This window comes from Canis aureus, chromosome 18 (genome assembly GCF_053574225.1).
Source record: "Canis aureus isolate CA01 chromosome 18, VMU_Caureus_v.1.0, whole genome shotgun sequence".
Classification (NCBI taxonomy): Eukaryota; Metazoa; Chordata; class Mammalia; order Carnivora; family Canidae; genus Canis; species Canis aureus.
The window spans coordinates 24,493,657-24,520,666 of record NC_135628.1 but is presented as its reverse complement, the minus strand read 5'-3'; the positions used below and the strand labels follow the sequence as shown (position 1 = coordinate 24,520,666).

Below are 27,010 nucleotides of genomic sequence, written 5' to 3'. Positions count from 1 at the left end.
GCACTTGGCAGGATGAGCACTGGGTGTTTTGCTATATGTTGGCAAATTGAACTCCAATTAAAAAAAAAAAAAGAATACTTGGTGAAACTGAATAAGGTCTGAAGATTAGTTAATAATATTGTATCATGTTAATTGTCTAATTTGGACCATTGTATACGATTATGTAAGATGTTAACATTTGCAAAAGCCAGGTGAAAAGTATAATGAAAACCTCTGTACAATTTTTGCAACTTTTGGTAAGACAAATTACTTCAAGATGAAAAATTTATAAATAAACAATTAAATAATGTTATATTCATACAGTGATTATGCAACAATAAAAATGTTTATAAATCTTAATGATATTTGAAAATCCTCATCATACAGCATTGTGGGAGAGAAAAAAACAAAAACAAAGACCAGAATGTGAATTATGATTATGAAGTACAAATTCAAATATGTAAATTATACAGTATATGCATTATATTAAAGCCCAAAAAGAGTCCACTAAAATGTTAAAAGTGGTCATCTCTCATGATATTTTATGTGGAAACCCCAAAAGACTCCAATGCAAAATTGCTAGACCTCATACAGGAATTCATCAAAGTGGCAGGATATAAAATCAATGCACAGAAATCAGTTGTATTTCTATGCACTCACAATGAGACAGAAGAAAGAGAAATTAAGGAGTTGATCCCATTTACAATTGCACCAAAAATCATAAGATATCTAGGAATAAACCTAACCAAAGAGGCAAAGGATCTGTACTCAAAAAACTGTAGAACACTCATGAAAGAAATTGAGGAATAAACAAATGGAAAAACATTCCATGCTCATGGATTAGGAGAACAAATATTGTTAAAAAGAGAAAGAATATTGTTCCACATCTGGAACAATCTACACATTCAATGCAATCCCTAACAAAATACCATCAACTTTTTTCACAGAGCTGAAACAAATAATTCTAAAATGTGTATGGAAGCAGAAAATAACCCAAATAGAGGAATGTTGAAAAAGAAAATCAAAGCTGGAGACATCACAATCCTAGACTTCAAGCTCTGTTACAAAGCTGTAATCAAGACAGTATGGTACTGACACAAAAACAGACACATGGATCAATAAAACAGAATAGAGAACCCAGAAATGGACCCTCAACTCTATGGCCAACTAATCTTCAACAAAGCAGGAAAGAATATCCAATGGAAAAAAGACAATCTCTTCAACAAATGGTGTTGGGAAAATTGGACAGCCACATGGAGAAGAATGAAACCAGACTATTTCTTTATACCATACATAAAAATAAACTCAAAATGGATGAAAAACCTAAATGTGAGACAGGAATCCATCAAAATCCTAGAGGAGAACACAGGCGGCAACCTCTTGGACCACAGTGGTAGTAATTTCTTGCTAGACATGTCTCTGAAGGCAAGGGAAACAAAGGCAAAAATGAACTACGGGGATTTCATCAAGATAAAAAAACTTCTGCAAAGGAAAGAAAACAGTCTACAAAACCAAAAGACAACCAACAGAATGGGAGAAGATATTTGCAAGTAACATATCAGATAAAGGACTAGTATCCAAAATCTATAAAGAACTTATCAAATTTAACACCCAATGAACAAATAATCCAATCAAGAAATGAGCAGAAGGGGGCACCTAGGTGGCTCAGTCAGTTAAGCATCTGCCTTCAGCTTAGGTCATGATTCCAGGGTTCTGGGATCGAGCCCTGCATTGTGCTCCCTGCTTAGTGGGGAGCCTGCTTCTCCCTCTCCCACTCCCCTGGCGTGTCCCCTCTCTCATTCTCTCTCTCTCTCTCTCTCTAATAAATAAAATCTTTTTTAAAAAATGGGCAGAAGACACGAACAGACATTTCTCCAAAGAAGACATACAAATGGCCAAAAGACACAGTGAAAAAAATGCTTGACATCATTCAGCATCAGGGAAACACAAATCAAAACCATAACGAGATACCACCTCACACCTGTCAGAATGGCTAAAATTAACAACTGAGGAAATGACATGTTGGTGAGGAGGGGAGAAAAAGGAATCATCTTAGACTGCCATGGGAATACAAACTGGTGTAGCCACTCTGGAAAACAGTATGGAGTTTCCTCAAAAAGTTGAAATAGAGCTACCCTATGACCTAACAATTGCAGTAAGTATTTACCCCAAAGATACAAATGCAATGATCCAAAGGGACACCTGCACTCCAATGTCTATAGCAGCAATGTCCACAATAGACAAACTATGGCTAGAAAGAGCTCAGATGTCCATCAACAGATGAATGGATAAAGAAGTTGTGGTATACACCCCATACACACACACACACACACACACACACACACACTCACACTGGAATACTACTCAGCCCTCGAAAAGAATGAAGTCTTGCCATTTGCAACAACATGGTTGGAACTAGAGGGTATTATGCTAAGTAAAGTAAGTCAATCAGAGAAAGACAAGTATTATATGATTTCACTCATACGTGGAATTTAAGAAACCAAACAGAGGATCATAGGAGAAGAGAGGGAAAAATAAAATAAGACAAAATCAGATAGGGAGACAAACCATGAGAGATTCTTAATCACAGGAAACAAACTGAGGGTTGTTAGAGGGGAGTAGGGTGGGAAGATGGGGTAACAAGGTGATGGACGTTAAGTAGGGAACGTGATATAATGAGCACCAAGTATTCTATGCAACTGATGAATTACTGACCTCTACCTCTGAAACTAGTAATACATTATATGTTAGTTAAAAATTAATTAATTAATTATTTAAAAAGTGATCATCTCTAAGTAGATTACAGGTGATATTTTCTTTATCTTTTTTTTTCTCACTTTTATGTTTCCCAGGAGTTTTTTTCCTTCAATAAGCATCTACCACTTTTAAAAATTAGAAACATAATATTTTAAAAAACATACCATGAATTTTGTAACACAAAAACATTTAGATGTATTTTTTCAGCTTTGCTTTAATAAAAAAATGTTTTCAATACTTTGAATTTTTAAACTATAATTTTGATGAGCCAATAATGATGAATCTTGGCTTATGTAAGTTCTGAATTTAACGTCCCACGCTGAAAGTACTTAATGGTTTCACTAGCCATTTGGAGACGAATTCTTGGCATTATGCCTCACCCTCCCTCCACCTTAAATCCCGTAGAACTCATAAGTTGAAATGGTTGCTTCCTTTCCACTAATTAGCTGGAACCATTCCCCAGGTCATCAGAAAGGCTCTAATCTATGCCTGAATCCCAACTAAGAATATAACAGAAATCTAATCATTTCTCCTCAGCCTGACACAAATCAAAAGAAGAATGTATGTGTGCCAAAGACTGGAGAACAAAACAAAACAAAACAAACAAACAAAATCTTCCTGAGAAACAATTCATGGTGGTCACCAGCTGTTTTGGATGCCTTTGTTTCATATGACAGCCTTCTAAGGATATTTAGCAATGTGCATTGTATAAAGATTGGCTTCCTAAGATGCCTGGGTGGCTTAGTGGTTGAGAATCTGCCTTGGGCTCAGGGCATGATCCCAGGGTCCTGGGATCTAGTCCCACATCAGGCTCCCTGTGAGGAGCCTGCTTCTCCTTCTGCCTATGTCTCTGCCTCTCTGTGTCTCTCATGAATGGATAAATAAAATCTTAAAAAAAAAAAAAAAAAAAAAAGAATGGCTCCTATCCCCAAATAGTTCCTATTGAGATAATGTATATGACTGCTCCCTGTATCCAGGCACTGGGAATTCCATAAATATCCCATAATATTCCATAAATATTCCATCCTTACCCTGGCAAGTTTAAGACCAGACCTCAGTTCATCTCTCCAGACTTCACATTTCCTATCTCATAGCCAACTATAACCACATTTCTGAGCTTGGTTCACCTCTGCATCCTTATCCAGCTACTCTTTGCTTTCAACTGCAACTGCATCACTGCTATCTCTGTTCCAACATCATCTCTGTAGACCAAACCTGATCTATATTTTGCTCCCACGACATGCAGTCCAGCTCCCACGACATGCAGTCCAGCTGCTTGGTCATGCAGCCCATTGTTACCCTCTTGGATCCTCTTGGCTTCATCAACCTGTCTCTTAACCCTTCAGTGTGGATCCTCTGGCCTATTTCTACCATTTACTTCCTACACTCTGCCTCTGCCTAAGAGGGGCCCAGTCTTCCTACATATAACATTCCAGGACATGACTATTTTATATTATCTCCTATTTTCTGTTTTTATTTATTTATTATTGGCCTTGTTCTAGAAATGACTTAAGATAACATATACTCTAGTCCTATCAAGTTTTGTCAGATGGATTCTTAATCCATTTGGCTTTTCATTAAGCTTCTATATATGCCCCACCAAGCATATCATGGGGTCCAAAGACAGTTTTTCTGATATCGATTCTCACTCCCTTCTTAGACAAGGCAACAATAGTGACAGAGACAATTCTCTCAACAAAAAGGAAACAAAGGCAAAGCACTGATCATGAATTCCAAGCTAGGAGCCAAGTAGAACACTAAAACCACCAAAGCAACAACACCGTGACCTTATAGTGTCTATAGCGCAGACCTTTTCGCCAGGCAGATGTTGCTCTCCCACTCCCCCTGCTGGACACCCAGGTCCTGCTGCAACTTATCCAAAGTCCCAGGCTGATCTGACACCATTTATGCCTCAAATTGTAAAAGAATTCTTTTTTAAAGCCATACTGGCCAATCATATTTCATTAACTTCAATGCCATATTACGGAAAGGGAGTATCCCACAGTGAAAAAAGGCATGAACCACTTGTTAGACAGACTGGCATCTAAATGTCTATTCTGTTACTTTCTAATTATCTGATATTAAGAAAGTTATTCGGAGTTTCCCTGGGCTTTCAGTTTCCTCATCTCTAAAATATGGCTGATAATATCCACACCATATGGTTTCCTGTGCTTTTTAAAGCAGCACATTAAGATTAGATTGTGTGTGTGTGTGTGTGTGTGTGTGTGTGTGTGTGTATGGATAGATAGATATACACATAATCCTGCTATTTTATTTTGCTTATCATTATAACAAATATTTTCCCATTCTTGAAAATTGTAAGAGTCCACTCAGAATCCATATTGCTTAAAAACATAACCATAAGCTAAGGTTAAAAATAGTAAACACAAGGACATCTGGGTGGCTCAGTCAGTTAAGTGTCCAATTGATTTTGGCTCAGGTCATGATCTCAGGATTGTGAGATGGAGCCCTACTGGGCTTGAAGCCTGCTTAATTTTCTCTCTCTCCCACTGCCCCTAAGTACCCCCCCAACTCTCCCACTCTTAAAAAAAAGGCAAATACAGCCTAACTCCTAGCTAGATAAAACAAACTAATATCCTAATAACTTCAGTTCTTTTTATCTGATATGTCATGCCCAATTATCAACAAATAATTATAAGACATACTAAAGGGTAAAACACACAGTCTTAAAAGACAAAACAAACATCAGGATCAGACTCAGATATGACAGAGATTATAGATAACTTTAGAATTATCAAATAGGAAATTTTAAGTAACTATGATTAATATGCTAAGGGCATTAATGGAAAAAATAGACAAAGCGCAAGAACAAATGGGTAATGTTAGTAAAGAGATGGAAACTCTAGGACAGAAGCTGTAAATCAAAAACACTGTAACAGAAATGAAGAGTGCCTTTGATGGCCGCATCAGTGAAATGAAGAATGAAGAAGGAATTATTGAGCTTGAAGATGTGTCAATAGAAACCCCTCATACTGAAAATCAATGAGAAAAAAAGAAAGGAAGGAACAGATTACCTAAGAACTGTGGGACTATTAAAAAAGGCATAACATACATATAATGGGAATACCAGGAGAAGAAAGAGTGTGGAAGAAATATCTGAATTAATAATGGCTGAGAGATTTTTCAAACTGAAAGACAGGCACCAAACTCCAGATCCAGGAAGCTCAGAGAACCACAGGGTAAATGCAAAAACCCTACAGGTAAGCATATCATATTCAGACTGCAGAAAATCAAAGACAAAGAGAAAATCTTGAAAGAAGTCAGAGGAAAAGAATATCATATAAGCAAATAATATAATAATAAATTTTAATGGGGACACCCAAACTCAACAGAGGGATTTACATGACCCAGAAAAGTTGTTATATTAATGGTTATGGTTTATTACAGTGAAAGTATAGGGATTAAAATCAGCAAAGGAAAAAGTCACACAGGACAGAGTCCAAGAGAAACCAATACAAACTTCCAGATGGGAAAAGTTTTCAATTAGCAATAATCGCGCCTCGGATAAACCTCATTGGCTACGATACTGCCACTGCGCAAAGCTACAAACTTCCAGATGTTTACTCCCAGTGGAGTGGGACACTTCTTGATTCTCTCAGAAATGATGTGTGACATGTGTGAAGTATTGCCTACCAGGGAAGCTCACCCAAGGGTTAGTATCTAGAATTGTTATGAAGCACTCACATGACTGACCTTAGCTACTCAGTTTTCAGTTCCCTCCAGAGGTCAAGCTGATACAGCGTAGACCAGGGTCCCAGGTAAAAAATAAATTAATTAATTAAATAAATTTAAAAAAAAAACAGAGCCTAAATCACATTGTTAGTATAAATTTTCTGGCCTGGCCCAAGACCCCAAGTATACAAATACACTCTTATCAGGTAGGATATCCCAAGGGCTTAGAGATTAACTCTCCGGTGATAGTCAAGGATCAGTCCTAAAGACCTTTGGCATGTATGAGGTTTGGACAACCCAGGACTGATGAGTTAACCCTTTACTACACAAGAAGCCACAGAGGAAACAATTGCCTAAATAGGAAGAAACTCACCATATAGTATTGGAATTGGGCACAGAACTCCTTGGTTCTGTGTGCTCCCTTCCCATTCAGGCAATATGCCCCCAGTAGAATATATACTAGAATATGGTCAGTCAAGCAGGAACAGCATCAGTGTTCCTCTCATCCTTGATGAAGAGTCCATCAGTGGGAAGAAAACTTCACAGAAGCTTCAAAGCCCAGGCAAGGTGTTGAGTAGAACACAAGATTACTGCTCTAAGAAGACAATGTGATATAGAGAAGGGAACTACAGTCTGAGAATGTGGATATCTGATTCTATGTCATTTTGTCTCACTGGCTTCAGAGTGCTTATCTAGAATATTTTCCTACTTAGTGGTGGGAAGCAATATTGTCATACTAGGTTAAGAGTGTAAGCCAGGGCAGGCTTAATGGCAAACATCCTGTGTAGCCACCCAGAACCCTATACTCAAAAAAGCCCTGAACTTGGTTTCATGCTCTACAGCTAACATCTTAAAATTCCTAACAATTTTTAAACAGGAGCCCCACATTTTTGCTTTTCACAGGGCTACACAAATTATGGAGCCTGTGTTGGTGCCAGGTCTAGAGTAGGCCTATGGGTTCAGATCCCCATTTATCACCTTTTAGGAATATGACCCAAGGCATTTATCTAACCCATTTTCTGTTCTGTAAACTGAGGATGAAACAGGTTGTAATGAGAATTAAAGAAGATAATAATGGAAAGAAACAGCATTGTAGTACACATGGATAGTCCATAAGTGGAACTTATTCTCAACATAAGAGTATATTAGGTGCTCTCATTGTATAGAGTTTATAGAGTATAGCAAAATATATTATACATTATTTTATATTATGATTATAACAAAACTAGTGGCTTAAAACAACATTTATCAGCTCACAGTTACTATGAGTCAGAAATCCAGTGCAGTTTAGCTGGGTCCTCTGGCTCAGTCTCTCACCAAATTGCAGTCAAGGTGTTACCCGAAACTAGTCCTCTCAAGGCTCAAATGGGAAAGAATCTGCTTCCAAGTTCACTCATGTGGCTATTGGCAGAATACAGTTCCTACTGGATTATTGGAAAGGGGGCCACAATTCCTTGCTGGATGCTAGCCATCCAGCAGATATCTTCTGTTCCTTGCCAACTGGGCCTCTCCACAAGGCAACTCTCAATTTGATAGCTTGCTTCCATCAGAACAAGCAAGCAAGCAAAGCCAGAGAGATTGAGCAAGACAGAAGCAATAGTCTTTTGAAGCCTAATAGGAAAAATGACATATCATCACTTTTGCCATATTTGATTTATTAAAAGCAAGTCACAAGGTCCATCCCACACTCAAGGAGAAGGAATTATACAAGGGTATTGTCAGGAACTGAACTGAGTCATCCTAAAATTTGGTCCTAATTCTCATTAGAATGTGACTGTATTAAGAGACTGAACCTTTAGAGAGGTATTAAGGTTAAGAGATATGGGCAGGGCCCTAATCCAATAGGACTAGTATTCTTATAAGAAGAGGAAAAAACACTGGGGACATGTGAGCTGAGGATAGTGATTATGAAAACACTGAGAAGACAGCCATCTACAAGGCAAGAAAGACCATAGGAGAAACAAAGCCTGTCAAGACCTTGATCTTGGACTGTTAGCTTCCAGAACTGTGAGAAAATACATTTTTGTGTTTGAGTCACCCAGTCTGGTATTTTGTTATGGCAGCCTTAAGCAAACTAATATAGGTATGAATACCATGAGGCCGGGATCATTGGAAGCCATTTCAGAAGCTGCCACAGATGATACTGAACTAGTGTATAGTCAAAGCTCTTTTATGCAATAATCTTTTAGGAGAATCCTCCACTTCTGTAGAAAACAACACATTTGACATTCTCCAATATGCAATAGTAGCCTGACAGCCAATAAAACAATCTTAACCTGTACTCTGGAAACTGTAAGCTCTGTGATTTACACAAGTCATTTGTAGAGATGTCAATTGCTAGAATTAACATTCTTAAACATTCAGAACTTCAGTCTCAGAGAACAGAATATTAAAAAGACATTTAGCTTCCCCCCCGCCATGTGTCCTGATTTGTTATAGTTCAAAAAGTCGTTTTGAGATCAGACCTATTTCATTTGCCATCATTCTTAGATATGCATACCCTAGGCATTCTCTCACCTAATCAGAAAGCAAAACCACAGTAATATGCTTTCTTCCAGCTGAGATTTTTAAAAAGGACTGATATATGCTGATTTCCTACAGCTAGTCTTTCAGAGAGGAGTCTTGCTCTGTAAGAAAAAGAAATTAACAGTTCTATGGAAACCTTTTCAAGGAAAATAACTTGTGGGAGTTCTCTTCAATGCATTTTAAAATTCTAATAATCCAGCTACCCACCCACATCAACACTGTTAATTAGAGCCTCTTTTTAGAAAGGAAGTATAACAAAAAAAAAAAAAATCAAAAGAAAAATAAGATTAAGCCAAGCATATGCACCAATTCCACCTCTCACTAACAACTATATCAATTGAAAAATTAATTTGTCTTAGACTTTTGGTTCCAGCCTTGACAGAATGGCTGGTATTAGACTTACCCTTCCTGACATAAAATAGACACAATATATAAAATAACTATCTTCAGGATTGGACAGCAACCAAAACAGAGGATGAAAGAATGAAATGATGTGAACTTTACATTCATCCTGCCTGGGAAGTTGAATACAAGAATAAAGTTACATTCTCATCAGGCAAGGAAACAGAGACTGGAGTTTGAGACTGCCACAGTGGCTGGGATTTGGAGGTCAGGTGATGGAGATGAGTGAAATACACAGGAGAAAATTCCAGAGGAGGAATTCCTAAAATATTACAGAAATCTCATGTCCTTGGTCCCAAGCTGTGCGACCACAGGGTGAGACTCCAGAGGCCTAGCACAGAATAACTGCTGAGAGCCGGAAGAACTGAGCAGAAATTTCAGAGCCTGCACGGTTCTGGGAAGATGACAGAGTTCAAATCCAACCAGAGTAGAGTGATATTGGTTTCTAGACTTTCAGATAAGTTACAAAGAAAGGTCATGCCCTAGAAATATAGATCATGCTCTAGGAGGAACGGCTATACCCTAGGAATAAGGCCAAAACTGAAATAACCCCCCTTAACAGTCTAAATCCAATCTTCATCAAAATTTAAGTGAACTGCCACTAATTTTACTGGCCACTAGAACAAAATTCAACACTTTTTAGAGGAAGTGAACATAATCTGAACTTCTACAAAGTAACATCCATAATAACTACCATGAAAAAAAATTTACCAGGTGAGAATTGTCAAGGTGAACTTACTAATAGCAAAGAGCTAGAAAAAGGTAGAGAGATGATCCGGACATTGTTGTTAGCAGAGAAGACTTCAAAATAACTATAATGAATATGTTAAAATTGAAGTAAAGACTGACAATGAGGATGACAAGACGGAGTACATCAACAGAGAATTAGAAGGAGTGTACCCATTAGTAGGGACTTAGGGGAGGAGAAACAGAAGGAGAGGGAGAGAGAGAATCTTAAGCAGGCTCCACACCCAACACAGACCCTACCCAGGGCTCAATCTCAAGATTCTGAGATCACTACCTGAGCCAAAACAAGAATCAGATGCTGAACTGACTGAGCCACCCTGGCATCCCTAGAATATTTTTTAAAGAAACCAAGTAGACATCCAGTAATTGCAAAATAAAGTATCAGAAGTTAAGAATTTATCAGATGGGTTAGCAGCACAACAGAAAACACAATTAATGGATTTGAAAACAGGTCAATAAAACATACCACACTGAAACAGAGAAAAGAGTAATAGAAAAAAAAAGTCATCTTAAATCCATTATTGGGAAATACTCTTTTATTTACCTTTCTTTTTCTTATCCCTTCTCCCAAATCAGTTACTCTCCTATTAAAACAAAAAGTAGGGTTAGGAATGGGATTTAAAATAATACTCACCTACTAAGAAATATATAACATAATAATTAAGAATTAGTCTTGGGGGGGACTTGAGTGGCTAGTTGGTTAAGCATCTGCCTTCAGGTCATGAACTTGGGGTCCTAGAATTGAGCCCTGTGTCAGGCTCCCTGTTCAGTGGGGAGTTTACTTCTCCTTCTCCCTCTGCCCCAACCCTCCTCGAATTCATGTTCTCTCTCAATCTGCTCTCTCCCTCTCAAATAAAATAAATAAAATTGTTTTAAAAAAATTAGCCTTGGTTCTGCACAGCAAAGGAAACTATCAACAAAACGACAAGGCAACCTATGGAATGGGAGAAGATATTTGCAAATGACATATCTGATAAAAGGTTAGTAGCCAAAATCTATAAAGAACTGATACAACTCAACACCCAAAGAACAAATAATCCAATTAAAAAATGGGCAAAGACATGAACAGATATTTATCCAAAGAAGACATAGAGATGGAAAACAGACACATGAAAAGAGGCTCAACATCATCCATCATCAGGGAAATGCGAATGAAAACTACAATGAGATAACACCAGTCAGAATGACTAAAATAAAAAATACAAAAGACAAACATTAGCAAGGATATGGAGAACCTTCCATATCCTTCCCTTCCATAAGAAGGGAACCTTTTTACACTGCTGGTGGGAAGGCAAACTGGTACAGCCACCATGGAAAACAGTATGGAGGTTCCTTAAAAAATTAAAAACAGAACTACCCTACAATCTAGTAGTTCCACTATTGGGTAGTTATTAAAAAAATACAAAAACATAAATGCAAAGGGATATATGTACCCCTATATTTATTGCAGCATTATTTACAATACCCAAACTATGCAAGCAGACCAAATACCCATGGATAGCAAAATGGATAAAGAAGATATGGCACATGTAAATGGACTATTATTCAGCCATAAAAAAGAATGAAATCTTGCCATTTGCAACAACATGAATAGAGCCACTGAGTATAATGCTAAGCAAAATAAGTCAGTCAGAGAAAGACAAATACTATGCATTTCATGAACAGTTTTACTCTATTTCTAACAAAACACTTGTCTTTTTAAGTTTGTAACAGATAATAGCTCTCCATCACCTATCAGAAAACATCCAGACTCTTTCTTCTGCCATTCCCCATTTTCTGCTTCCATCTAACTCACCCACATGTCTCTAACTACAGACCCCTACATATACTTCTCCTCACATTAGCACTGCACGTGGGTCTTGGATATACTCCACTGAAAAAATGTATTCAGTGATGAATCTTTACAGAAACTCTTCTCCAATCCTTGGTCCCAAGCTGTATGAGCACAGAGTCAGACTCCCAGAGACCCAACACAGAACAGTTGCTGGAACACCAGAGAACTGAGCTAAGCAAAGATTTCAGAGACTACACAAAAATGGATTTCAGTAGGCTTTATTCCATACCACATCTACTTCTTTGCCTACCAAAGATTAAGACCTCATTAATGTTAGGTTATGCCATGCATAATGTTAGGTGTTAGGGATATATATAGCAGTAAAGAAATTGACTAGGTCCTGGCCCTTACAGTGAGAAATCTAAGCAAATGGGTAGGGTTGGGATAGAGATAAGAAATAGTGAAAGAATTAATGAATGGGCATTTGTTGAGGCCCAAAGGAAAAAGACAGTATGATGCCCACAAGAAACTAATCAGATTCTTTTGAAATTTATACTAAAACTTCTTACTTCACTGTGCCCGTACTTTGTCTAGTTGATCCTATCTATGTTAGATAATCTATTTGATCTTATCTCCTCCCTGGAACCAGAAGTCAAGGTAGTAAAGATCATAACTTCATTATGGTGAAGTAAAATGAGAAACCGTCTTAGTTATTAATTAAAAATGGAAAAAATATAGAAATGTAAACCAAATATAGCAAAGTTTGGGAAAACGTTTTTTTCTAATCTCAAGATAGAAAAAGACTATTATAAGTATGGTATAAAATTTTTAAGGCATTTTAAAAAGTCAATAATCTGATTTGTAAAATTCAAAAGCTTCTGTTTGACAAGAATGATCACAAGCAAATTCAAATGACAAACTGGGGAATATCTACAACTCATATCACAGATACAAATAAATTCCCTAAAATATAAAGTGCCTATAAATCAATATGGAAAAGATCAATACTCCATCAGGAAAATGGACTAAAGGAAACACAAATGGTCCTTAAATATATGAAAATATGTTCTATCCCATTCATAAGAAAAATGATATTTAAAACTACAAAACATCATATTTCATCTGCTTAGAAAGACCAGGAAATCTGATGACACATGAGTCAGTGAAAGTGTGGAAAAACAGGGGTTTTTCATTAAAGTCTTCAGAGACCTAGACTCCTAATGGTACACACTGCCATTCCTTAGGGCCTGGCCTTTATCTTCATGGCCCAGAGTAACTAACTGTAAGCCTGTCATTTCATATCCATTCCAGGAAACATACTTCCCTAAGGAGACTTCTCAGAAGTACCACACAACACTTCTGCTTACATCTCACTGATCAAACTATTAGTTATGGAGTCACAACTAACTGCAAAGAAGTTTGAGACACTTTTATCTTGTTTGCAATGAGCAGCTAAATGTGACAATTTGAAACAGAAAATAAATTTTTGATAAATTAACATTCTCTGAAGTGTCTATTTCTTTGCTGACCAAATATTTATATGTACTAATGCTCATATATAACTCACAGTAAATCCTCTCCCAAGGAAATAATTCCCAAGTCTCATCTAGACATTGCATCCAGGTCAAAGTTCAGAAAGTCTAGGAAACGTGTACTTCCCATCTGCTCCAAATGGCTCTCCATGGTGCAGCAATCTGTTTTTTTTTTTTGTTTTTTTTTAAGATTTTATTTATTTATTCATTAGAGACACAGAGAAAGAGAGGCAGAGACACTGGCAGAGGGAGAAGCAGGCTCCATGCAGGAAGCCCGACATGGCACTCGATCCCAGGTCTCCAGGATCAGGCCCTGGGCTGAAGGCAGCGCTAAACCACTGAGCCACCTGGGCTGCCTCATGGTCCAGCAATCTAAGAAAACTTTAAGTCAAGTTAACTTGCTCCAATTTACTAATATACAAAAAGATGGCATAGGAGAAACATAACCAAATTAAAATTATGATTCAGAAAAAGGGAGAAAGGAAAATCTGCTGTGGTCACTGGTCTGCAGCAATATGAAATTCCATGAGGCAGAAATAGAAACTTCTTTTCCTGGAAGTTTCTGGGGGCCTTCAATTCTGCTTTCTAGGACACTCCTTCTGGAGCCTCTAGTATTGCTTCCTGGGAGCTTCCTTCTAGTCTCTGGTCTCACCCTCAATATGCCTTAGGGAACCCCGGGGAGCTGCTGACATTTCATGGCTTATATCCTGTTAGTAGCACAAGTCTCAGTTTTCTTCAGGAGAAAAATGTCTTTTCCTGTTTCCATAATCTTTTCCTTACTTCCCTCTTCTGGACTATCCTTGACACAATAGGAAAGAAAATGCTACAATACCTTTCTTTTTTATCATTCTAGTTTTGAGTAAAACTCTGATTTTACCTTTTAATATATTTGCTTCTTACAGGAAGAAGAAAACATCAATTCAAACTTCTCTATTACAATTCATCTGTCAATCTCAAAAAACCTTAATACATTTTACTCAAAAACCTTTGTTGAGCACCTACCACATGTGATATACTAAGGATCCCAGGTCCAAGGAGATCCTGGTCCCCATCTTGGTGTGGTAGTTACAGGGTATATAATTGACACCACTTATCAAAAATATACATTTAAGATCTTTTTAATTGTATGTAAAACATACCTCAATAGAAATGGAGTCATTCAAGGAAAGATAATACAATGTTTAAGGTTTATTGTAGTATACATAGTAATTTCAAATAAGTTAAATTTAGAATGTGAATGTGACTACTCCATGTGCTGTTGTGTACCCGCGGGATATTGGGTAAAGTGTATGGGCCCTCTGTGGAACTTGAAATGTTAACATTTTGTAGATGTTGTAATTGTCTATTGTATCATCTCATCAGTTGCAAAAATTATTTTTAAATGTGCCATGTTATCAGTACTAGGATCATAAGTTTTTAGTTAGCAACTCTAGGTTCTAATGTGATTTAGGGGAAATGACCCAAGCCTGTTTCATCTGCAAAACAGAAAGAATGCCCTACTTGACAGGATTATTGTGGCGACTGAATAAGTGCCAAGTCATAGCCAACACTCCCTTTCCCATGTTAACCTCCTTCCAACATCTTTTGTTTTTGTTTTTTTTTTTTTTTTTCCTCCTTCCAACATCTTTTGATGTCAAGTCCTTGGCCAGCACTATGTTACTAATTCTGGGTAACAGAAAAATACTGACTAGTCCTTTACAACGATCCATATTATGTAAGTTTCCAGTTCTCAAAGCATTTTAACTTAATACATACAATCCTACAATTCTTTCATTATTCTTTTGAGTATATACCATTACTAGGACCTGTGCTAGCCTCTAAAGCTACAAATACAGTTCTGCATTTATGAAGTTTACATTCTAGGAGTGAGAGCCAAGATTATTTACATGCACACAGATGGGTTAAAAGTTCTCCAAAAAAAGTGAGATGAAAATAAGGAAGTGATGGGGAAACAGACAAGTGTAGAGTTTGCTATTTTACAAACTCTCTTCTGAAAGAAGCCCTCTCTGTCAAAGTTACATCTGGGCAGAGATTAAAGAGAGGAAGCCAGGCATGCGGACATCTGGGAGAAGAGTTCCAGCAGAGAGAAGAGCAACTCAGACACTAAAGTTAAGTACACGTCTGGCCTTACTGAGGAACGAGAAGAGATCAAAACAGCAAGAGTGGAAGTGAACATGGAGGGAAGAATCCTAGGCAATGAAGAGATCAAAGATGTGTGAGACCAGATTACAGTCTTATAGGTCACAGGAAGTAAAAATTCAGAATTTATTCCCAGTGATAGGAAGCCACTGGAAAGTTCTGATGGGGTGTGATTTTAAAAGGATCACGCTAGGGCATCTGGGTAGCTCAGTCATTAAAGTGTCCGACTCTTGATATCAGCTTGGGTCTTGATCTCAGGGTTGTGAGTTCAAGCCCTGTGTTGGGCTCCATGCTGGGCGTGGAGCTTACATAAAGTATAAAAAAATAAAGTGTTTAATTAAAATGAGAGGGTCACTGTGGATATTATGTAGAAAAGACTTTAAATGTATAGGAGAAGGAGGAAGGCTTCTTTGAGTCTAGGGCATCAGCTCTCAAACCTGAATTGTGTCAGTCTTCCAGAAGACTTGCTAAAACATACTGAACACACAAAAAGGCGTACACAACTGTAGCAGCTTTATTCCTAAAAGCTAAAAACTGCGAACACAGATGTCCTCCATGTACATCCATGGAATACTACTCAGCAATAAAAAGGAATAAGGTGACACACACAACCTAAGTGACTCTACAAATAAATAGGCGAAGTGAAAAAAGCCAATCTCAAAAGGTTATTTATTAATTCCATGCATATAACTTTCTTGCAATGACAAAGTTAAAGAAATGGACAACAGAGTACTAGTTGCCAGGGGCTAGGGATGGGGGTGGGGTGTGGGTGAGGAGGGTTGGCTACCAAAGGGCAACATGAGGCATCCACAGAGTGATGGAAAAATTGACTCACCAATAATCAATACCCTGATACTGCACTGATAATTTTACAAGTCATCATTGAGGGAAACTAGGTAAAGGTACACAGATCTTTCTGTAACATTTCTTACACTGCATGCAACTCCAGGACCATCTGGAAATACTAAGTTAATTCAAAATAACAGTTGAAGTAATTAAATCATAGAAACCACTAGGCCTCACCGTTTCCAGACATGAAAACATACAACAAGTTTCTAGGTGATGCTAGTCTGGCAACAGCTATGAGAAGCAATTTAGAAAATAACACCTTGGGGCAAGTCTTATTCCTATTTTGTAGAAGAAACTGAAGCCTCAAGATTAAGTGAATTCACCAAAGGCTAGAAACTGAGTGGCAGAACCAGACCTTAAACCAGATCCTATCAGGTCAGTACTTTTGCCTGAGCAAATCAAGATCAGGAATAATCTTAATTATAAGGACTCTCCAGTGTCTAGCACAGAAGAAAACAATGCTTCTTGAGTAGGACTGCACTGCTTTAAAAACGAAAATTCAATAAAACATAGCTTAATTGTAAACATCTCACAAACTTTAAGATACACACATGCAAGTGTGTACTAGTCTTAGCTCTTACCTACGCTTTGAACAAGTGCTTAAACTCTTGTCCCTTAGCTTCCTCAGATGGGAGATCAAGGAACTGGTCTCTTCCTACCCAACTCTGGATTTCTCACTGTAAAATCTCCTGGGTTTTTAAAGACAGCTCCAAATGAACTCTCAATGAACACAAAACCAGTTGTTTGCTATCCATGGTAGTATTTTATCAAAATGGGTATCTGACAGTTTTTATTTCTCAATCTCAATTTCTGAAAATCCTGAGCAAAAAAGAGAAGTTAATGTGCACCACAATTCTAAGGAAACAGAAGTTCACAAACAACACTAAAATTTAGCCATGGGGGGTGGGGGGTAGGGTGAGGGGGCACATTCTTAAGCTAGTTTATGGAATTTAAAAACTGCTAAGAGTTTTTAGGAAAATCATTAAGTGCCTAGATTCATAGAGATGTTGAAGCAATTACATCAAGTGCTTGCCAAAAATGACTTTCCTGCAGTTAGCTCTCTGGAATTCCACTTTAAAATCTCCTTATGCAATAAGCCTCAATAGTCTCCTACGTCTCCATGGTAAAGTTAACAAAACTTGAGGAAATAGGCTTAAATAGCTGAAGGGTTTTACATCAGAAATAAGGAAGAATTTTTGGGAATGATAGCCCTGTCACCTGAGATTACATTCATGATCATTCTCTAATTAAATACCGCCTGTTTAAAACATTCGAGTCAACAGGCTCCTCCCAAATCCTATCATATCTGGTTTCAGGCCTACTTTCCTACATGAATTACAATTCTCAAAACTAAATAAATAGAGCTATTTTGTTAGATTTACGGAAAAAGCTAAATAAAAATAGGCTTCAAATACAGTTAATGGTCCAGGAAACCAGTACTGAAAACTAATTCCCATTAACTGCTTTAGTAGAAAGTGCTACTATTCTATGTAACTATCCATGGCTCTTGCCCAGACAGGTCTAATTTCCAAACAGCAGTGAGGGAAATCTTAGACGTATTTAACTGACAAATAAATCAGACCCACAACTCCCCAAAGCCATTCCCATCTCTACCAACAGAGCCAGAGAGAATCCATTTCTTTCAGTTAACAACTTTACTCCAGGGACATGCAGGAAGTAAGGGCCAGCTCACCAAACTGAGAACCGTCTATATTCTTACTACCTTAGAAAATCCCAGAGGTTATTAATTCAATGCAAAAGGAAAATGGAATCTACATGTTAAGTGAATGGCCAGGAATTAACTTGAAAGTTCTATTTTTTAGGGTAGCATCTAGGCATATATATAAATTCACTGTTTTGAAAAAGACAAAAGGCTAAATTTTTACCTAATAGTCCATTATGTTTCATTCAAAAAGGACTCAAGACATAACATTGTTAAAAACATTTATTTTGATACAGTCTATGATAAATAAGTCAGTAGAAGTTCCACTCTTGCCACAGATTCATCTGAGAAGAGCCCTGTGCCATTCAACTGGTGAATGTCTGAACGGTGTCCCATCTCTTATCCCAGCCAGAGCGCACACCTTCCATGTTGTTCCTGTCCATTGATTGCTTCCAAATCCAGGTGACCTTTATCCCCAAAGTAAGCTAAAATGTTTGTGAAGAGGAGAAATAAATTAAACCCCAAAGTAAAAGCTTAAACGGTTTAAGAATTAGAAGATTATATACATTTACATTTGTGTTTACTCATCTATCAAATTCAGAGATACTAGGCAAGGATTGATCTCATTGAGCAAATAAAGAAAGATATATACTTAAATACAGGTTTGTTACTTTTGAGTGTGATTACCTATTATAAACACAAAGGAAAATGTAAGTTGAGGTCTGTCAAAAGATAAATGACTAATGATTTTCATTAACATGAAGGACTGATGAATCCACAATATAAAACTCCATCATTATTAAATACCACATCAGTAAAGCTGAAAATAACATTTACTGAATGCTTCTATGGGTCAGTACTGTGTAGGAAGTTCCCAACTCTTCCAACCTTTATTTTAACTACAGGGAAACCATGGCTTTGAGATGGTTACCTATCTTAAGTGGCAGAGTGGGATGTAACCCAGGTGCTTTTTTTTTTTTTTTTTTTTAAGTAGGGTCCACACCCAGCATGGAGCCCAATAAGGGGCTTGAACTCATGACCCTGAGATCAGGGTCCTGAGATTAGATCAAGAGTGGGATGCTTAACCGACTGAGGCACCCAGGCACCCCTGACCCAGGTGCTCTTAACCATTACAACAAACATCCCAGGAGCAATTACTAGCCTTAATTTCAGCCTCAAATAAATCTTACTTCAAACATTCTGGCCAAATTCCTAAACCATATCCTAACTAACACGACTCTGGAGGAAGACTAGAGGTGTTTTATTTCTAAGTCTTGCTGATTAAAAATGTGGTTGCTAGTAATATGACATGTAAAATAAAACTGCATTACAAAATAACTTGAATATTCTATGAAGTTTTTTTTTTTAAGTATTTCCCTTTGCCTAGGAAAAAGCCAAACACTCATCTATTTCTAATTCTCAAAAGTATATTAAAATCTTCCATTAAACCTCAAATATTTGTGCATATGGTTGATATAAAAATGAACTTTTCATCTATGAAAGTCTCCTTCTCAGTGGTAATGAGCATTCAAAATAAAGAAAACAGATCTTCCTTGGCCTTACATAGACAATGGGAACAATGATTCTCTTAGTTAACCTCAGTGTTCATGTATTTTGTCTAAATAATGTTTTACTAATTACTCCTCCATGTTTGTTAAAGTATTGCATTTTGTGTATGGAGTCATTTCAACCAACATTTGCTGACCACATAGAAGGTGCCATCTGGGTGAAAGAGGACAGACACTAAGACCAATGTGGTTCTAACTCCTAGGAACCCAACAATTTAGCAAGGGAAGCAGACAAGTAAATCATGAGCTAATATTTAGATAAGTATTATACAAATAAATTTATGCACAAACAACAAACTTGACATTAATGAATAATAAATTCTATATTAATAAAACATTTATATTAATAGTAATCCTAGCAGATATGTCCTAGCAGTTTTGTCCCTTTCAGGGTCCAGTACAGGTAAGCCAGGAAGGCCTCTCCAGTCAGTTTCCACAACACAAGCAGCATGGTATATGAAATTCTAAAACTGAACAACCCTTTCCAGGCACTCTATCAATTCTCCCCTAAATCTCAAATACCACTGGAAGAAAACTAGAAGATGCCCCTAATAACGGAAAAGAATGAAAAAGCACACCAGAGAGGACAGAGCACTACTAATAAGGTGTATGGTGAAGAAATGAAAACGCAGGGGGTGGCTTCTCCATCCAGAATGCAACTTTGAAGGGTCAACTCTTCGTGGGATAACTGAAGCCAAAAAAAGGTACAATAAAAAGTCACATTCTAGTCCTACCTCTGGATCCTCAGCCACCTGGGGCACAAAAATGCTATTTCCCATCTTGCAGATCCTATCTAAAAGTCCTACCAGAAGATGCAATGTGATATTAATTCCTGTCCAAAAAAACACCAAGAGGTCAGAGGCAATTAATTAAGTTAATCCAACTCTTTCTTGTTGGCAGCTACTTTAGGTGCTTACAGGACAAAATGTAATGTAAATCAACAACAAGCATAAGTAAGGCAGAGAATGATGCACACAAACAAGTATTCAGAGAGTTTTCAGCTAGAAGGGGGAAAAGATTTAAGGAAGTGATGACATTTGAGATTGGGCTTTTCTAGACATAGGTTTTCACCAACCTATGGAAACAAGAGAAAGAGCATTCCAGGTTAAGGGAGCACAAGCATTGGGATAAAGGCATGAAAATACGTGGTTTATTCTGCGGCAGCATGCAGTATATGGTAGCTGGAACAAGTTCTCACAGAAGAAAGAAGTGAGGTAAAGAAGATGACACAGAAAAGATTAAAAATTAGCAGTTAATTGTTCACTTGCCAAATACTCATAACACTTTATATACAATATTTTTATTCAATCCTCATGAATACTTTATGAAGTGAATATTATACCCAACTTACAAAAAAGGAAACTTCACTCCAGAAAGGCTAATGGCCTCTTGGGAAAAGGTATTAGATGATAATTTCCAGTACCTGGAAAATGTTCACATTACTTGACCAGGTAGTCCCTTCTCTGATGTTTCCTAAGGTAAGAAATCCCTATGAAAAGAACTGCTCTCAGGTCATCTGGCTAGTAAATAGCAGATACATTACCTCAAGTCCCCATTTTACAGTTCAAAAGGGAGAGGCTAAGAAAAAGAAACATAGTGGAGATCTCTGAAAGCAGTTTTAAGAAGCCACACCACAAATGGTTAAAGGGAGAGGAAAGTGAAGAAAAGCAGCAGCAAATTACTAAAGAATGTTATCAGGGAAAAAGAGAGTAACTACAGAAATGAACAAATTGAGGGGCTCCTGGCTGGCTCAGTCATTACAGCATGTGATTCTTAATCTCAGGGTTTTAAGTTCAAGCCCCACATTGGGTGTAGATATTACTTAAAAACAAAATCTTAGAAATGGACAAGTCGAGGGCACATACACTAGAAACTTATAAGAAAAACCCCTTCCTCTGATAAAGGAGAGGTCAGAGCGGGTGAAGGAAAATTCCTATCAGATGCCACCACGATAAGAAAAGAGGTAAGATTATCTGGGAAAGCCCACAGGACCCAGTGGAAAGAGTGTAGACTTTGGAGACAGATATACTTCACCACCTATCAATTAGGTGACCTGCTCTGAAGTACTGAAGTGACAACTAGAGATACTGTATATAAAGCACCTAAAACAGTTAACTATGAAAAGTACCTGTTATAAGTATTACTATTACTTTCTGCCCATTCTAGAAAAAAAAAGTGGCTTAGAGTAGGAATCTGAAGAAACAGAAAACCTAGAAGAGCCAATGCAAAGTCTATTAGGGCAATCCAAAAGAAAGATCTGTAAGACAGAGGGTCAAGATGAAATCACATAGCACCTGTACAGGTCCTGGTCACCAACGTGACATAAATATCAGTCTTTCCTACAAAGCAAACCTGCCTGTTTCTGATTATATATATGTATGTACATATAGACACATATACATACAGCTTTCACAAGTATACATATATACATACACTTGTGAGTACATGAATATGTATGGTGTGTGTGTAAAATTTTCACAAGTGCTTATCCAACACTGTCAAGACTGTTTCTGAGAAAGAAATCTGACAATGCATTTTCAGAGTCATAAATGTTTATATACTTTGACTTACTATACCCATGAGAATTTATAAGGAAATAAATCAAAACCTATAAAATCTATCTAAATATCCATTGTACTGTTATGTAAACTGAAAAACTGAAAAACCTAAGTGATCAACAAAAGTTAAAAACATGGGATACCAACTGTAGTTTTAGGTGAAGAAAACAAAATCCTACATATTCTTGTTAGAATGATCTAAAAGACTGTACTTATCTGAATGAGAAAACAGAACTATGGATAATTAAAGAGTTCATTCACCTCTCAAAATGGTAGGATGATTAGTTTTTTCTTGTAAATATGTTTCATTACAGTTACAATGTGGTAGAGTAAGTACAAAGTAGGAAGGAGATAGAAAGCAATTAACCTAATAACAAAAGCTAAACTGTTCTGCAAACTGCTGCAGTTTCCCAACAGCCCAAAACTATACTGACTAGTACAGCCCCATTACAATGCCTACAACTATGATTCTTGCTTCCCAGTGATCTAATAATTGAACTAATTTACTAAGTACTAATAAATGAGTATTTGCCCTGAAATATTTCTTTGTAAGAGCAGTACCTCAAAACAGTCGGTTCGGGCATTCCAGGGTCTGCACCTCTCTTGAATCCTGGGGTAGAGGGGGAAGGAGAGAGAAACAGAATAAATTATAACTTAAAAACCCTAGCAGACAAAACATTTATAATCGTTTCTCTTCAACCTACAGTAGCTAGAATGATCTACTAAATCTAAATTTACCTGTGTGCTACAGAACAGTCTTGTTTTGTTTTTTTTTTAAGATTTTATTTATTTATTCATGAGCAGCACACAGAGAAAGCCACAGACACAGGCAGAGGGAGAAGCAGGCTCTGCAGGGAGCCCGACGTGGGACTCGATCCCAGGACCCCAGGATCACACCCTGGGCCGAAGGCAGATACTCAGCCGCTGAGCCACCCAGACATCCCTAGTCTTGAATTTTAACTAGAGTATGAGATTATGTCCAGGACTAATCAGTAGGGAGGACGAATAACCTTATTCTTATATAATTGTGTATATATTAGCACCATAGCCCAGAGCATACACTTTCATTCTTAGTCATTACCCAGAAAAAAGATGACATAGCTACCAAACTATACTGGATATAAAAACTACAAAGAGCAAAAAAGACTTTTTTAAAACTACACTTTTAATAAACAATTGAGGATACCTTATTTTATACCCCACAAACCCCTTTTTATAAAGCAACAAACGTTGGAAGAAAAAAAGAGTGGGAAAACCAAATTATTGTTTAAAAACCTAATTAAGCCAACACATTTATTACAAGTATGATCATATAAACCTTTTGCCATTTAAAATATATTTACTAATTAACTGGATAACATATGCTAATTTGCTGACTGATCAAAATTAGAGTGCATCAAGAACTGTGGGGGTATGAATTTTTACCCCATTTTCAAGACAACAAATTAGCCTGCCAGTTTCACAGATGCTGGTAGAAGACACAAAATCCTGAGTCAGAAACAAGGGAGAGTTTATTACTCCCAGCAGTAACTATAGTTAAAATGTCATCATTTTTCGATAAAACTTGAGTTTAAGGAACCAGTCTGTTGTAATGGGCAGTGACCACTGTCTCCCCATTGCTCTAAAAGGAGATACTATTTTCCTTTTTTTTTTTTTTTTTTTTGAGATACTATTTTCCAAGGCTGTTCACTCCACAAACATCCTTAAGAATATGGAACAAAGGGTGGTAAGAACCTCTGCCTCTTTTCTACAAGATTTGTAGAAATTTAAGACACCATGAAAAATTATCTTCCAGCAGGTGATTCACTAAAATCTTTGTGTTGGTCAGTTTCCAACAGATTCTTTATCATGTCACTGTCTGTTCTACTTTACAGCACTTTATGCCCGTGTACTCCCTGAAGCCCTAAAAGTTATATATAAATCTAAATTACACAAGAAATTCAATCTGCAGTTTTTAAGTTTTTGTGAGAGTGTAGATGGAGAAGAAAAAGAAACTACCTGGGAACTAGGTTAGAAATGAAATTAAATTTCTAGGATGTGAGAAGAAAAAGACAATGATTAACAAGGAAAAAGTACTGAAAAGACAGTTCTAACATTACGGTCAACTGGAGTGGAAGCTAGGTTGAAAATCACGGTAATGGCAGTCCTAAGAACGAGAATACAGCCAGTGTGCACAAAAAGAAAAATAAACTCTAGGGTAGGAAAACCAAACAAACAAACAAACAAACATTCTCTTCAGACCAAAACCCTTGATACACAGAATGTAGCAATCAGCTAGTTTTCTGGCGTAGAAAAGCAATCACAAAAAAAGGGAGAAAGATGGAAAGGTATAGGTCAAGACTTATAGAGCAGCAAAGAAACCAGGGGAACCAAGAAAGCAAGAGCAGGCTATAAAAGGAGCCACACACACAAACAAAGGAAGAGGAGGAGGAACAAAGAAAGGGAAGAATCAGAGTGCCCATATCTTTCTTAGCTAAAAGGAGAGCTGGTCCTAGTGCTTGACAATGAAGCTGGCCCTTCTACCATCAAGTAAACACTTGAGGGGTGGGGGAGGAGATGGGGGAACACAGCCTGCAAGAAGAGCAGGCTATCATAATTACCTGGTCCAATCCTGGACACTTATACAAAGTCGCTAAGATCTTGGAGGTTAATGCTTTAAAAGGGGGAGAGGGGTTGAAATGGATGGGAAAAAAAGGATCTTTTTTAAGTCCTCATAGAAGTCCCCAGATAATCCGATGGTTTGCGAATTTCATGGGGAAACTGAGCCACAGCCACCTGGAAAACATCCGGCATAATCAGAGGCTCCATCAAGATTAAGAGTGACTGTGCTTTACCTGGAACAACGCAGGACACCTAAGACAAATAGGAAGGACTCTTTTAAAGAGTGTGAAATTGAGTCTTAACAAAATTTCAAACTTTGTGCCAACTGACAGCTGGGGCTTTTTCCTTACCACTACTGTTGTACACCTGAAACTAACATAACATTGTGTCTCCTACACTTTGATGGTCCAAGAAATTAAAAATTGCCCATGGCTAGAAATAGGATAAAATCCCAATGTGCAGCCCTATAGGTGAAAATATTTGCCTGGGCCGTCCATTTCTGTTAGGAAGACCGTTAGGTTTGAGGTAGGTGTTAAGGAGAGTAACTACCATGACTTCAAGTGCCTTAACCTCAGATGCGAGGCCTTTTGGCCAAGCGTCTGCGATTTCATATCGTTGGAGCCTTCGCTGTATCCCTGGGGGTTGCAGCTTTCTAGAAGTTTGCTGTGGCCGAACCAAGAAAGAAGGCATATGCAGATTTCTACAGAAATTATGATTCCATGAAAGATTCTGAGGAGATGAAGAAGGCCGATATCTTTCAGAGTGCAAAGTGAATTTGGAATATAAAGAATGTCTTTGGATTGCGTTTCATTGAAGCTTGTCACTGACTGTCCGGGGTCCCTGAGCTAAGAAACACGAACACTGGGTTATGGAATAGTTTCTCTTAATAAACAACTAAAAAATAAAAAAAAAATAAAAAACTTTTCAAAAAAATTTTTAAAAAAAAGAAAATATTTGCCTGGCACTTAACAAATCTTTGCGGTACAGCATAGTGGTTAAGAGTATGGTCGGGGTGCCCTGGGTGGCTCATCCCTGGCTTTGGCGCCACCTTCGACCCAGGGCGTGACCCTGGAGACCCGGGATCGGGATCGAGTCCCACGTCGGGCTCCCCGCAGTCTGCTTCTCCCTCTGCCTGTGTCTCTGCCTCTCTCTTTGTGTCTCTCATGAATAAATAAATAAAATCTTAAAGAAAAAAAAAAAAAAAAGGGTATGGGCCCTGGTGCCCCGTTACTTGAGTTCATAGCTCCCCGGTGAACAGCTCTGTGGCCTTCAGCAAGCAACGAAATTTCTCTGACTCGATTTTCTCACCTATAAAATGGGATCTACGACAAAAATCATCCAAACTGTTCGCCGTACAGCTTCTCAGCTGGCAGAGAGAAATCCAACACAGACCGTCGCACTCAGGCTCCAAGGCAGCGGCACACCGCCGAGGTCTACAGGCCTCTTTCCACTTAGGACCGACCACCTGAAGAGGGGAGGACAAACGGCCCGACGCCCACCCCCCACCCCCAGTAACCGAGGGAATGAGCCACTTTCAAACACATCGAGGTCGTCTACGTCTCCCAACTATCCTCACAGGTAGAGATCACCTCCGTTTTACAGGTGGAAAAACGGAATGGGAGGGATTACGTGACTTGTCAAAGACCGTTAAGAAACAGTAAAGAACAGAACAGGGGCTCGAACTCCGGTTAGAGCGACCCCCCTGACTAGACAAGCATCCAAGGCCGTGCGCCGCGTGGTCCGGCCTCCCTCTCCCGCCCTGGAAGCCAAAACATGAAGGCGAGGCCTCCACACGCCCTTTCCTCCCGGCTTCTCCCAGGTTCTCCTACTGACCCAGGTAAATCACGAGAGGAATAAAGCCCCAGCGGATGGCAAACTGGCCGCCCTTAAAGAGCTGCTGCAGCCTTTGCTTGGCCTCTTTGCTCAGCTTCACCATGGCGACGGCAAGGGCGGCGCAGCGACAACTCTCTACCCCAGCGGCAGCGTAGGGAACGCCGAACAAGGAAAGAGATGCGCACGCGCCAAACACGGCATTTACGGCAGGAGTCGTGAGCGTCGCCGGCAAAGGTCGTAATTCACCGCCCGACCTGACCCGCCTCAGGCGCCACCTGCGGACGGCGCATGCGTGGCTCATCCCTACCCACCCTCCGTCCCACGTCTGCTGAAAGTCTGAATTTTACTTTCCTTACGTTTTAGGAATCGCCTGTTTTGGCTGATTGTGG

General features: G+C 38.3%; 1 protein-coding gene and 1 pseudogene across 1 annotated transcript; both read right to left on the bottom strand.

Moving 5' to 3' along the window:
• Positions 1-6,221: 6,221 nt before the first annotated feature.
• LOC144289243 (U4 spliceosomal RNA) lies at positions 6,222-6,301 on the bottom strand (annotated as a pseudogene).
• Positions 6,302-18,325: 12,024 nt separating this feature from the next.
• TOMM7 (translocase of outer mitochondrial membrane 7) lies at positions 18,326-26,803 on the bottom strand. Its single transcript, XM_077856560.1, has 3 exons — positions 26,622-26,803; positions 22,749-22,797; positions 18,326-18,546 (listed from the first exon to the last, which is right to left on the bottom strand). Exons 1-3 carry the CDS (start codon positions 26,722-26,724, stop codon positions 18,531-18,533), a joined length of 168 nt encoding a protein of 55 aa, XP_077712686.1. The 5' UTR covers positions 26,725-26,803; the 3' UTR covers positions 18,326-18,530.
• Positions 26,804-27,010: the final 207 nt, after the last annotated feature.

Bases quoted from the DNA above. Each gene is read 5' to 3' on its own strand.
- TOMM7 (XM_077856560.1), bottom strand. From the start codon at position 26,724: ATGGTGAAGCTGAGCAAAGAGGCCAAGCAAAGGCTGCAGCAGCTCTTT. The intron at 22,798-26,621 runs GTCAGTAGGAGA...CCTCTACCCCAG, and splicing joins TCCTCTCGTGATTTACCTGG to GATTCAAGAGAGGTGCAGAC.